The sequence below is a fragment of the Saimiri boliviensis genome, chromosome 1 (assembly GCF_048565385.1).
Source record: "Saimiri boliviensis isolate mSaiBol1 chromosome 1, mSaiBol1.pri, whole genome shotgun sequence".
NCBI lineage: Eukaryota > Metazoa > Chordata > Mammalia > Primates > Cebidae > Saimiri > Saimiri boliviensis.
Window position 1 is genome coordinate 105572942 of NC_133449.1, and position 12454 is coordinate 105585395.

The following is a 12454-nucleotide window of genomic DNA, read 5'->3' on the forward strand; positions in this document are numbered from 1 at the left end:
TTTTTCTCTCTCCTGCTGTTTCTGAGTAGGCCAGGCCTACCAGAGAGCCTGGTGTCCACCTGCAGCTCAGAGGGCCTGCTCAGCTAACCGCCAGGACCGTCGAACGCCAACTCCCGCTGCCTCTCCACGCGCGCCCACCTCCGCGTGCAGCTGCCGGATCCGTCTACCCTCCACGCGCGGGTCCCCAATGGGCCCCACCTCCGTTCCCTACCTGCCGTCCCACCTCGGCGCAGAGCTGCCCTCGCGGTTCCAACCCGGCGTTGCCAGGCGGCCTGAGGTCTGGAAGCTGCAGCTCCGCTGCCAGGTCAGGGGGCTGCGAGCACCGGGTCACAGCCCTGAGCTCCGCGGGCGCAGCGCCATGGGCAGAAAAATAAAACGCGACTTTCACAAGGCAACGAGAGGAAGCAGGCGTTATTGAGAAAAGCAGCAGCCCAGATTTTATGGTCACATTTAGGCCGGAATGGGTGACAGCATGCGAGCTCGGGGGTGGGCTCGGAGGGAGCGATTCGACAGACACGTGCATCTGAGAGGGCGCGGGGCTGGCTTCATGCGGGCCTCTTCGGGGCGTCGGGGCCGGTTTCGGGGTAGGCATCCCCGGCAGGGGAAACCTTGCTTTCGACTTCGACTCCCAGGAATTTTTTCAAGTTAGTCCTCATCGTCTTGGTGACCACAAACGCATCGATGCCACACACGATTATCGCTGTGAGACACAGGGACTGTCAGATACAAGACCATATGCGGGAAGGAAAGGCGGGGTTATTTTGCAGCTCGGTAACAAGGTCTTGAACCTACCTCCATCCAGGGCGGGCACTGTGGGCGGCCTCCTGTCCCCTCTGACCCTTCACTACCCCAGTTGGCTGCTGCAGGCCCACTCTGCCTTTCCCAGAAAAAGGGATTTTGGAAACAGGGGGTTTTGTTGCTAGTAGTAGCCTCGCCTGATGCCTGAGGCACCAGGAAAGGACCAGGGAAGGGCACTGGCCCTAAGCGTTTGGAGGTATGGGTGGGTCCTGAGAAGGCCTCTCCGTGGAAAGACTTTTGGGCTATGTTTGCAAAGGGTGGGAAGGAGTTCCTAAGGGGAGGAGGATAACCCAGGCACTAGACTAAGGTCTCTAAGGAATCTGGTGTGGCCAGGACCTCCGGGGCTGCTGAGAAGGGGGCTGAGTTGAGGCTGGAGAGGTGCAGGATCTGGGACTCTTATCAAGAGGTCAGGTGTGAGACTCAGAAAACCCACTTGCAGTGGCCATGAGGTGAATGGAAAGTGAACCAGGCTGGAGGCAGGAAGACCAGTGAGGGGTGGGAGTTGGATGCTGCCATCCAGTAAGAAATGGAGACCTGGAGGTGGGAACCCCTGGCAGACGTGGGGGGTGCCCATGGCACGGATGTTCCCCTGTGCACGCTGGGACTTTTGACAGCCTTGGATGTTCCTCTTTATGGTCACTTAATTCCTGGCTGCTTAATGAGCTTTTCCTAGGTATGCTTTGCCCCAGTGAAACTGTGAGCTTCCTCAAAGAGGAAGGGGCTTCATCCCCAGCACTGAGCTCAGGTCTGGCACAATCCAATGGGATTGACAGATATTTACTGATTATGGAATGAAGTCAAATAAACTCTTTTTTTTTTTCTGCGTTAATTTCTGTTCTCATTGTTTAACTTCTTGAACCAAAGCCCTACCTCCCCACCCCCACCCCCTGAATCTTCCAAGCATTTGATCTGCCATTTCTTGTGTTCTTCCACATGATGAGGGTTTGAGTCCCAGTTTGTCCCAGTCTTGTGACCCACAGCAAGGTATTTAACCTCAGTTCCTCTATCTGTAAAAATGAGAGTTGTAAAGATGAAGTCAGAATGTGCCTAGCCTGGTGCAGGGCATATACCGGGCACTTCGTCATGTGGCAGGCTTCTTTCTGCCTTCCTTCCTGAATAGGCTGGATTACTCACTTTGACAGTGCACTTTCCCCCCCTACAATCTCTCTTTTTATCTGTCTTTAAAATACAATTCTCTAGTCCAGAAGATCAAAGTCCTATTTATAGATGAAAAGATCTTGCTTAACACTTCAAAAATAGTGTGTACAATTCTCAAAAGGGGTTTAGCAGACTCTTGCTTTTGTACCTATTCGGAGAATGCATATTAGAATTAAGATTTTCATGAGCTCAGAGTTGGTGCAACTTCATATCATCTGAAGAAGTCAGTGCAAGAAGGAGAGTGGGTGACAGTGGGAATTCTGCTTGGTTAATTGATCTAATGGAGTCTGCTAATTTCCCTTTTCAGTCTTGGAATACTGATGTTAAATGGAGTAATGAAGGCTTCTACCTACCCCTCCAACATAGAATAAATGTCTTCTTTTCTTTTCTTGCATGGCCAAGAAGGCAACGACTGAGAGGAATGCAGCTGTAATGATACTGTTGGTAAGATCCTGTAATACAGAATGGAAAATTATCAAGTTTATAAAAAAATTAATTTCAAAAATATGTAAGCTTGTCAATTACACATCTAAGAATAGATACCTTTAAAAAACTTTCCCTTTGATTAAGATGAGGAGGAACCCTGAGGCATAATTCTTACATCGTCCAGAGACAGGAGTTTATGTGATATTAAGGTCCTAGATATGACTTTGTCTGCAGAAATGGGTTTATTTATTTTTTTTCATTAAAGAATACCATTAGAAAAAAAAAGCTGACAACTTTTCCCATCAGGTTTTTCTTAAAGGGCATAGGAAAGAGATCATGAAAAAACCTAGTGGTCAAGGGGCCTAGTCCAAATTGGCCCTCTAAAATGTGATTTTTTTTGTATTTTTTAATGTAAATTCTACATTCTATTCCATACCTTATTTGTTTTAATATAAAAATAAAATTTTAGCTTAGCACTTTAATTATGGATTTACTTCTCTTCCTAGATCTGGAAATTGGGCCACATTTATTGTACATGTAAACTCATAGTTTACATGTCCCAAGAACATATGAACTCATCTGAGGAGCAGGTCTGATACTCTGGAGTGAATATTTTTTGCTCTTTCCTGAAACATGGCCGGAATTGAATGTGCCCTGACATCTGCAGGCTCATTGTGCTCCTTCTTGTGGATTCCAGTTGGATTTCAGTCCTGAGTTATTTGACTGCTAGTTCAACCTGCTTCTTTATGTGCTGAAATAGTGAGGATGAGTGGGTAGGGGTGCCCTCCTGGGTGAGCAGTGGCTGGGCTTCCTTAGCAAAACAATGGGAGAACGAGTGCAGTGTGTCAGTGGCAGCAGAGTATGGGTAGGGGCGAAAGCCTAGAGGATGTAAACACAATATGGGCCAGACACCTAATTTGAATACCTTTAGCCTTTAAGTCTTGATGGTCTGACTTGGTAATGGCAGCCTTTCTGGTGCGCTAGTCCAAACACATCAAGGAGCACTGCCATCCAGTATAAGGATCATGGAATCATAATGGCTCCAGTGGAGCTCTTTGATGTGCCAAGCATTTCCCAGTTCCTCATTTAACCTCATTTAACCCTCACAAAGCAGCGTCCAAAGTCGGAATTGTCATCATCCCCAGTTTCCAGAGGACATGATGGAGGCTTAGAGGCATTTTTCAGTTGCTTAGGATTGAATAATGGGTGGAATCAGAACTCAACTCACTATTGCCTCCCATCAGGGACACCCAAATAAGGAGGAAATGAACTATTCTCCTAGTCTGCAAGTGCAGCATCCAGTCCATCTTTGGCATTTTCTGTAGGATAGGTCTGGAGGGTTAAAATGATATGGCACAAGTCAATTGAGTGTTTTTGTTGATGAACTCTTTTGGCCTGCCAGTTCCTAGGTGGGGCATATTTTATCACCTGCCTGCCAATTTGGCAATGTGTAATATGGGGATAATGACTGAGGTTCATTGGGTCTGAGGATTAAATGGCATAATGACTCTGAAAGCATCTGATAATATGCCTGGCATCTAGTAGGTGGTGGGAGTGCATCAAAATGTAGGTTCATATCTGCTCTCAAAATGTTAACAGATAGTAAACTCTCTGCATGCTCCAGGTGTTCTTCCTGTTGGGGTTGGTGACCAAGGAGTCCTATTGCGGAATGTGACTTGCCTCTAGGAAAGGCACTAACGCCTACTGTTTTGGTGCCTGGAGTTAACACTAGAACAGGGGCATGCAGCAGCGCTGGTAGAGGTTGGAAGGAAGTCCCAGCTGGGTTCTGCGAGCTGAAAGGGCAGGCCTGACTGAGGCAGGTACAGTGGTTTGCAGCTTTGCAGCAAGCTTAGCCCGTGAGGACCGTGTAAACCAGGCGCCCCCAAACTACAGCCCGAGGGCGGCATGCAGCCCCCTGAGGCCATTTATCCGGCCCCCCGCCGCACTTCAGGAAGGGGCACCTCTTTCATTGGTGGTCAGTGAGAGGAGCACAGTATGTGGCCGCCCTCCAACGGTCTGAGGGACAGTGAACTGGCACCCTGTGTAAAAAGTTTGGGGACGCCTGGTGTAAACCAAGGTAGTCAAAGATGTGAACAAGGACTCTTACAACTGAGAAGCAGAGTGTAAACTTCAAAAGTCAAATATTCTTTTTGTAAAATTGCTTTCTGTTGGCCAAAACATCTACATAACCAGAGCTCAGTTTCTCTAACCACTAACTGGCTGTGGCCTTAGATCATGAGAATTTGAGTGAAAACACACCAATAATGATAATAAACCAAGCACAGACCAGGCCCAACCAGTCTTTGACTACCTGTCATAATTTTGTCTCCTTGTTGGACTATGGATTTTATAGTTTACTGTGGTCCTTACTTACAAAGAAGTGCTCTCCTGAACTGTCCATTGGAGCTAAGGTTTGCCTTGTATCTAACAGTTCTACTGTAGCTAGCTCACATTTATTGAGCACTTACTATGTGTCATGTACTGTGCCAATGTGTTAATATATGATCTCATTTGATTCTCACAACAAACTCTCATTATCCCCAGTTTACAGATGGGTAAGCAACTTGCCCAGGGTTGTTCAGCAAGTAAGTGGCTATGACCTTGGGCAGTCTGACTTGAGTGCCCAAGGGCCTTCTTCCTGCTAACCTCCTCCCTTTTGCCTTAGACACAGACCCTCTTATTTGCCTCATCTAGACAGAGAGACAGATATGGTTGATGGCTGTGTTAAAATGGCAGCTGAGCTTGGCCATGTCCAGTACGACTTCCACTTTCCTCATAAATGCCATCCTTACTTATTATCTTTCTCTTTCCCCCCAAATACCTTATTGACTCAACTAACTTTCTCTGACTAAAATAAGAAATATGTTTTTTACTTGACAATTTTTCCATAAAGCCTCCAAACTATTCTCTGAGATATTCAAAATCATGTAGAATTATAAGTGGGAAGGAGAAAGATGCCTTAATGGTGGGTACTTATTATTTTAAAACCAAAACTGAATATTAGAAAAAAAGTTAATCAGGCCAGGCATGGTGGCTCACACCTGTAATCCTAGCACTTTGGGAGGCTGAGGCAGGTGGATCATCTGGGATCAGGAGTTCGAGATCAGCCTGGCCAACACGGTGAAATCATGTTTCTACCAAAAATGCAAAAAGTAGCCAGGTGTGCCTGTAATCCCAGCTACTCGGGAGGCTGAGGCAGGAGAATTGCTTGAACCTGGGAGGTGAAGGTTGCAGTGAGCCAAGATCTTGCCATTGCACTCCAGCCTGGGCAACAGGGTGTGGTGGCTCACACCTGTAATCCTAGCACTTTGGGAGGCCGAGGTGGGTGGATCACAAGATCAAGAGATCAAGACCATCCTGGCCAACATGGTAAAACCCTGTCTTTACTAAAAATACAAAAACTAGCCGGGTGTGGTGGCACACGCCTGTAATTCCATCTACATGGGAGACTGAGGGAAGAGAATCGCTTGAACCAGGGAGGCAGAGGTTACAGTGAGCCAAGATTGTGCTACTGCACTCCAGCCTGGGCAACAGCAAGACTCTGTCTCAAAAAAAAAAAAAAAAAAAAAAAAGTTAAAACATGATTAGTTTCACAAAATGTAGTATTTGTAATTGGAATTTACAAACATTGATTATCCAACAAACTGCAACTTTCACTGGTTTCATTTTTTTGTTTTAGTTTGCAATGTTTATTGTATTCCTTTAAAAAAATTGCTTTCTGTTGGCAAAAACATCTGCTTGACTGGAACTCAGTTTCTCTGACCATGCTGGATTGTCTTTATGATGTAGAAGTGTTTAAAATATGAGCTACTTAGAAGACAGTAATTCGAATTCATACTTTCTTAGGTATCCTGACACTAGGCTAGAGCAGGGGAACTGGTAACCCTAAAATGAAGAGAATGTGCGGGGTGAGGAAAATTGTACTTTTCCTAGCTTTGATGTAGACTCATGCTGATAAAAATGGGTTTAAATTTAAACAGTTTAAATTAACTTTATTTATGGATTTAGTTCCACTCTCAAGTCTGCAGGTAAAAGTAGTGCTGTGGAAGTTGGCACATTTATTCTGTGAGTTCACATGAACCAAGAACACCAGGAGCCCATCTGAGGAGACCTCATAGGTCCTAACATAGCTTAGTGTTGAGAGCTGGGCCTGTACCTTCCCCATGGTGTCAGGGTCCCTGGCACAGCCTTCACAGCTGCAATTCAGAGACTTGAGTCCCTGAGCCTGGGCTCCATCATCTGTCCAGAGGAGGAGGCCTTGACAAAATATGGTCCCAGAACCCACAGGTCTCAGCAGGTCACTTGGTCACCTGTATCTGCAGCCAGTGCTCTTTGGGGCTTCCCTGCTGAGCCCAAGCCCCGATGTATCAGACTGTATCTGTCTCCCTGGTAGGGATTTTTACCTTCACCCCTTTGTCAAACAATAACTGGAATAGGGAAATAAGGAACTCTAGCCTTTTATGAGTCTTTAAATTAGAAATCACCACTTAAAGTCAGCCCTCCTTACTCTAATCCTAGACCTCCTGGGAGCCAAGCCTTCTTGCCTGGAGGGAAGGGCTGAAAGGAAGTGGTGCTGCGTGTTGGGCACCTCTTGTCTGTGGGGAGGTGTCTGAACCTATGCAGAGCCTCAAACAGTTCTAGTATGAAATTGACTGTGTGTTCCAGGGCTTTCTGCACTGACCTTATCATAAGGTCCTAAGTGACTCCTGAAGCTTGATTCTAAGCCTACCTTCTGAAGTGCCAAGTCAGCACCTCCTAGCACTAATACCCTCACGAAACTTGCACATTTCCTGCTATGCCAAGGCCTCCCAATGGTAGCTACTTGCCCCTCTGAAAAATTGTGTAGGTATACATCCTTCATCTCACAGAATCTGAAAGAGTGGATTTGAAAGGAAGGGACTGGACAGGTGAACACAATTTGAGTCCTGTTTTGATGAGTCTTTTTCAAAAACTTCCAACTTAATTATATCACTTACCATCTGACCAACTGTGTGGTTGCTCAGTATGTGTCCTGCTAGTGTGAACTGAACATCAGAATAACTGGGCAACCATCTTGGTAACACAGAGTTTCCCCACCATGAAGCTCCTGGGAGCTCACAAGGCATATCCTGTGCTGTGCCAAGTCTGGCCCATGCTCTTGAGGACAGTAGCAAGAAGGCAAGGGCTCCAAATCATACTCAGGGGTCCCACAGCCATCCCCTAAAAAGAAGATACTGTCACTTAAGACAGACAGCAAGGGGGCCTGGCTTTATTGGAGTTGACCAAAGGTTTGTAACCCTACAAGAGCTGGGCTGAACTTTCTGTGACCACTGTGAGAACAGGTCCTCTCACAGGACACTCACAGTTCAAGCTCAGGAGATCCTAGTTCTTACCTCTGTCTGGGATACTTCTTGGGCATTACTCCTGGACCCTAAAGCAAAGTATGACATCTCCTGGCTCTCTCCAGCTTTGTGTGTGGACCCAGCCTGCATGAGTCCTTTCCTCAGAGGGCTTCGGTCCTCCTGACCACAGTTCATGGTGCTGTGGAGCCATCAGTCACCCACCCCCAAGGGCCTGTGTACATCCACCAGGATAACCAATTCACCTTTGGCTCTCTCTCTCTCTCTCTCTCTCTCTCTCTCTCTCTATATATATATATATATATTTTTTTTTTTTTTTTTTTTTTGAGATGGAGTTTGCTCTTGTTGCCCAAACTGGATTACAATGGCATGATCTCTCTTCACTGCAACCTCTGCCTCCCAGGTTCAAGCAGTTCTCCTGCCTCAGCCTCCTGAGTAACTGGGATTATAGGCGCCCGCCACCACGCCCGGCTGATTTTTGTATTTTTAGGAGAGACAGAGTTTCATCATGTTGACCAGGCTGGTCTTGAACTCCTGACCTTGTGATCCACCTGCCTCAGCCTCCCAAAATGCTGGGATTACAGGTGTGAGCCACCGCGCCTCGCCTTTGGCTCCATATTTCAAGAAAATCATGAGGAAACAAGATACAGAGATAAAATTTAGAGAACCTGAGGAGGACATAAAGATGTAGTTTTACTGAGTTTCTTACCTTAACGAAGGATGGAGATAGAAAACCATCACAAGATAATAGGTTATATAGTCTTGAAAGAGGGCTTTAAAATCAGATAGACCTGGGCGCAAATCTGAGTTCCAATGCACCTACATATGGCCGCAGACAATTGGATGTTTTTAATCCAATTTTCTCATCTGTTAACTGGAGGGGTGAGGGATGACTATAACCTCACTGAGTTGTTGTGAGGATTAAATAAGGTAGCATGAAAAAGTATATGGCACATGGTATATGCTCAAAAATGGTTACTTTACCTTCCCTTCTTGAAAATTTCCATGGACAGAGATTTGAGCTTTCCCTCAGAAACCTCTCCATAACTAAAAGGCTCTTCCACATGTTCAATTAAAGTCGCTTATATTTGCTTTGTCTGCTTCCTGTACTCGGCATTCTGTGGGACAGAGAGAGCTCAGCAGTCTTTGCAGAAAATCTCTCACACATTTGAAGAAACTATTTGAATTTTAGTTCAAAAGGAACACTCTTACTTTGAGGTCAGAAAAATGTTCTATAAGGAAGTGGGATGTGGAAGAGGTCTAAGCTCTGAATTAGGGTTGTTCACAGTGCAAGAGAGAATGGCAAACGCCACCCAGATATCAGATGGTTCTGATGGGTGGCTGTTCTTTTTGGACATTAGAAGGTTTACTTTGTGTCACATACTGTGCTATTGGCTTTGCACACACTTAAATATTTTGGAAACCCTATGAGGTAGTTATTATCATGCTTTTCCTTCTCTGTATTTCTTAAATGGGGAAATTGAGGTTAAAGGTCACATGGCTAGGAAAGACCCATGGCTGCCTCTGGACAAAACCACACTGCTTCTCTAGTCTGAGACCTAAGGGATTCGCTTCAGTTTTTCAGTTGGCAAAGAATGTGAAAGTCTGGAAAAAGCTATTAAAGAAGTCTCTACAAGTCTTTTTCTGGTTAGTCCAGCACCTCTTTGTGATACAAATCCTAACATACACACAAAGGTTGACTCTATAATCTTCAAGGGTATACATAGCAATTTTCTACAAACTCCATCATATCAACTTTTGTTTTGGGGAGGAATGTTTGTAATCAGAGTGCTGTTTGCAAAGCAGAAACATGCACTGTTTTACAAGCAATGGGTAAGAAATGTGTTTACCTACTTCATGCACTAATTAAAAATCTTTTTAGGACAAACTGACAAGTACCATATGTTTAGTGCAGGAATAAGGGGCTTTACACTCAGGGCTAGAGTAGGAGTGTGTTGGCTGTCCTGTAGGCACAAGGCTCCACGGAATCTTTCTGGACCAGGGCAACAACCTAACTGTCACAGCTCAGCTATGTCCTTCTCTAGAGAGATAGCTCTGTTGTTTTCACTTGAGGAGAGTCCTTACTCTGGGGCTAAGGGCAAAGCTTGTATGTGAAGAATTGTAAAAATGAACACTTACAAGTAAGGGCCAGTGTAAATAGGTCAGCAAGTGGTGAAGGGTTAGCATATATATTAGCATAAAAAAAATGACGATGCAGATTTCCAGAATTGTGATTGCTATAAATGACTCATTGGCTTGGGCGATGATGAAACAAGCTAATGCTCCTATGATAAGACTCTGCAATAAAAGAAATAGGATTTGTTTTAATGCACAATTAAAAAAAATCTATAGTGTCAGAATGTAAATCTGATTACAGCATGGTGCAGTGGCCTGTACTGTTTTGCACATACATTTTTAACATTTCTTATATTTTGAAGAAATGAAAAATACATGAGAATAATAAAAAAGCACACAGTATAGAAGGATAAAAAATATATCAATTTCTTTCTCTTCCCCCCAACTCAACCATAGTCTCTCTCCTTAAAAGTAACCAGTATTAACAGTTCATACTGCATACTAGAAAGAAGTCTGCATATATACTGATAAAATACATATATGTTGATTTTGGTAGAAGTCGTGAGGAAAAGCCTCAGTTTTCTTTCTTTCCAAATAGCTGCTGATTATCTCAACATCATTTATTGGGAAATGCCAGTATTATCCCCATCGATCTGAAATCCAACCTTTATGGTATACTAAATTCTCAGATGTATTTTGGTCTCTTGAGACTGTTCTTTCACTGAATTGTTGCTTCCTTCTCTAGTACTCTGTGATAGGCAATTCACTTTCTACTGAGTTATTGTTTGGCCTAGTCTTCCTATTACTCATTCTCAGACTGTTTATGCCTCCGATGCTTGTGTTGGTCAAGTTCCCCAAGCTAAGTGTTGGCATTTTAGTTGGGATTTCTAAATGAAGTACTTAAATACTTATAATTTGGAAGAATTCACACTTTAGTTTTTCTCAAGAACAAAGTATGTCTTTCTAGTTATTCTGGTGGTTTTAAAAAAGATGTCTCAGGAGAGTTTTAAAGTTTTCTTCCCATATGTGTATCATATTTCACTTATTTTTAGATATTTGATCATTTTGATTACTGTTGTAAAGAGAAATATTTTATTAAATTTTAAGTGGTTATTTGTCTAGGAAAGCTTTTAGTTTATTTATTAACACAATAATGAGTCACCTAACTAAATTATCTTGTTCTAAATTGTTTCCAGTTGATTTGGGTTTTTCTAGATATATAATCACATTAGCTGAAAGAAAAGATATATTTTACCTCTTTTTTTTTTTTTTTTTTTTTTTTTTTTTTTTTTTGAGATGGAGTCTTGCTCTGTCACCCAGGCTGGAGTGTAGTGGCATGATATCAGCTCACTGCAACCTCCAACTCCCAGGTTCAAGCGATTCTCCTGCCTCAGCCCCCTGAGTAGCTGGGACTACAGGTGTGCAGCACCACACTTGACTAATTTTTGTATTTTTAATACAGATGGGGTTTCACCATATTGACCAGGCTGGTCTTGAACTCCTCACCTGAGATGATTTACCCACCTTGGCCTCCCAAAGTGCTGGGATTACAGGTGTGAGCCACCATACCTGGCCACCTCTTTTCAAATATTTTTTTCTTCCTAATTATGACTAGTGGTTTCAGAAAAATTGACTCACAGTGTAGCAGGCATCATTTTTTCTCCTCATTTAACGAATCCTTCTGCTGTTAAATATGATGGTCTTAGTTTGAAATGTTTATTTTTATAATGCCAATGGAATATTTATATACTCCTATCTTACTGGTCTCCCTTCTTGAAAATCAGGGACAAATGTTGAATTTTGTCACGTTCTGTGACATAATCTCATAATTTTTTATAATGTGATATCTCATTTTTTCCTATTATTTATAATACAGTGAATTATTTTAATAGAGTCAATATTGAATCATCCTGTTTCTTCCTTGTGGTATTATATTTTCATAAAGTAGTGATGAATATTATCTGCTAATATATTGATATTATGCCGGCCACATCCGCCCAGCTAGGTCTCACCAGCTTTCCGCTCACCATTCTCAGGATCTTCAACATTCCCGTGGGCGAGAAGAAAAAACGCTTGAGGCTGTCCCTGAATTTGTACGGGACTTTGGCTCGGCCCTCCGCACGCTCTTTGATCGCTGTCTCATTTAAGAGTTTGGACTCAGTGGGTGCAGAGGGCGTTGGGCGTGGGGGTGTGGGCGTTGGGGGTGGGCGTTTGGTGGCTTTCCTTGAGGGTGCAGTGCCCTCGCTGCCTTTGGGACCTGCGGGGGCTACGGACTGCACTGTGCGAACTGAGACTGCAGAGTGCTTCCGGGGTGCGGTCTTCGCTGACATGTCGCGCCGTGCCTTGGGTACAGAACTCACTACACTGCCGCCACTTGCCAGGGCTGTGGCAGTCTCTGGTTGTTTCAAGCTCCCTGAAGGTGCCTTGGACGACTCAGGTTTGGTATCTTCAGGATTCATGGTGAGTCCCAAGGGCCTGGCCGTCTGAACCAGTTGCTGCAGCAGCGGCTGGCTCTCCCCTGGGAACCAGCGTCACGTCCCAACGGCTGCTACCTCCCCGGCACGCGCACTGGTTTCTCGCTGCCCCGCCGACAAGCTGAGCCCTTCAGCCACCCTTGTTGCCATGGGGGGTGGGGTGGGGGCGGTGGGGGGGTGGGG

General features: G+C 44.5%; 1 protein-coding gene across 1 annotated transcript; it reads right to left on the reverse strand.

The window, feature by feature from the left end:
• Positions 1-46: 46 nt before the first annotated feature.
• CMTM1 (CKLF like MARVEL transmembrane domain containing 1) lies at positions 47-12429 on the reverse strand. The gene is made up of 4 exons (XM_003936257.4): positions 11825-12429; positions 9861-10019; positions 2310-2408; positions 47-716 (listed from the first exon to the last, which is right to left on the reverse strand). Exons 1-4 carry the CDS (start codon positions 12254-12256, stop codon positions 546-548), a joined length of 861 nt encoding a protein of 286 aa, XP_003936306.2. The 5' UTR covers positions 12257-12429; the 3' UTR covers positions 47-545.
• Positions 12430-12454: the final 25 nt, after the last annotated feature.

Bases quoted from the DNA above. Each gene is read 5' to 3' on its own strand.
- CMTM1 (XM_003936257.4), bottom strand. From the start codon at position 12,256: ATGAATCCTGAAGATACCAAACCTGAGTCGTCCAAGGCACCTTCAGGG. The intron at 10,020-11,824 runs GTGAGCGGAAAG...CTTTTATTGCAG, and splicing joins TGTTGAAGATCCTGAGAATG to AGTCTTATCATAGGAGCATT. The intron at 717-2,309 runs GTAGGTAGAAGC...TGTATCTGACAG, and splicing joins ATTTATTCTATGTTGGAGGG to TCCCTGTGTCTCACAGCGAT.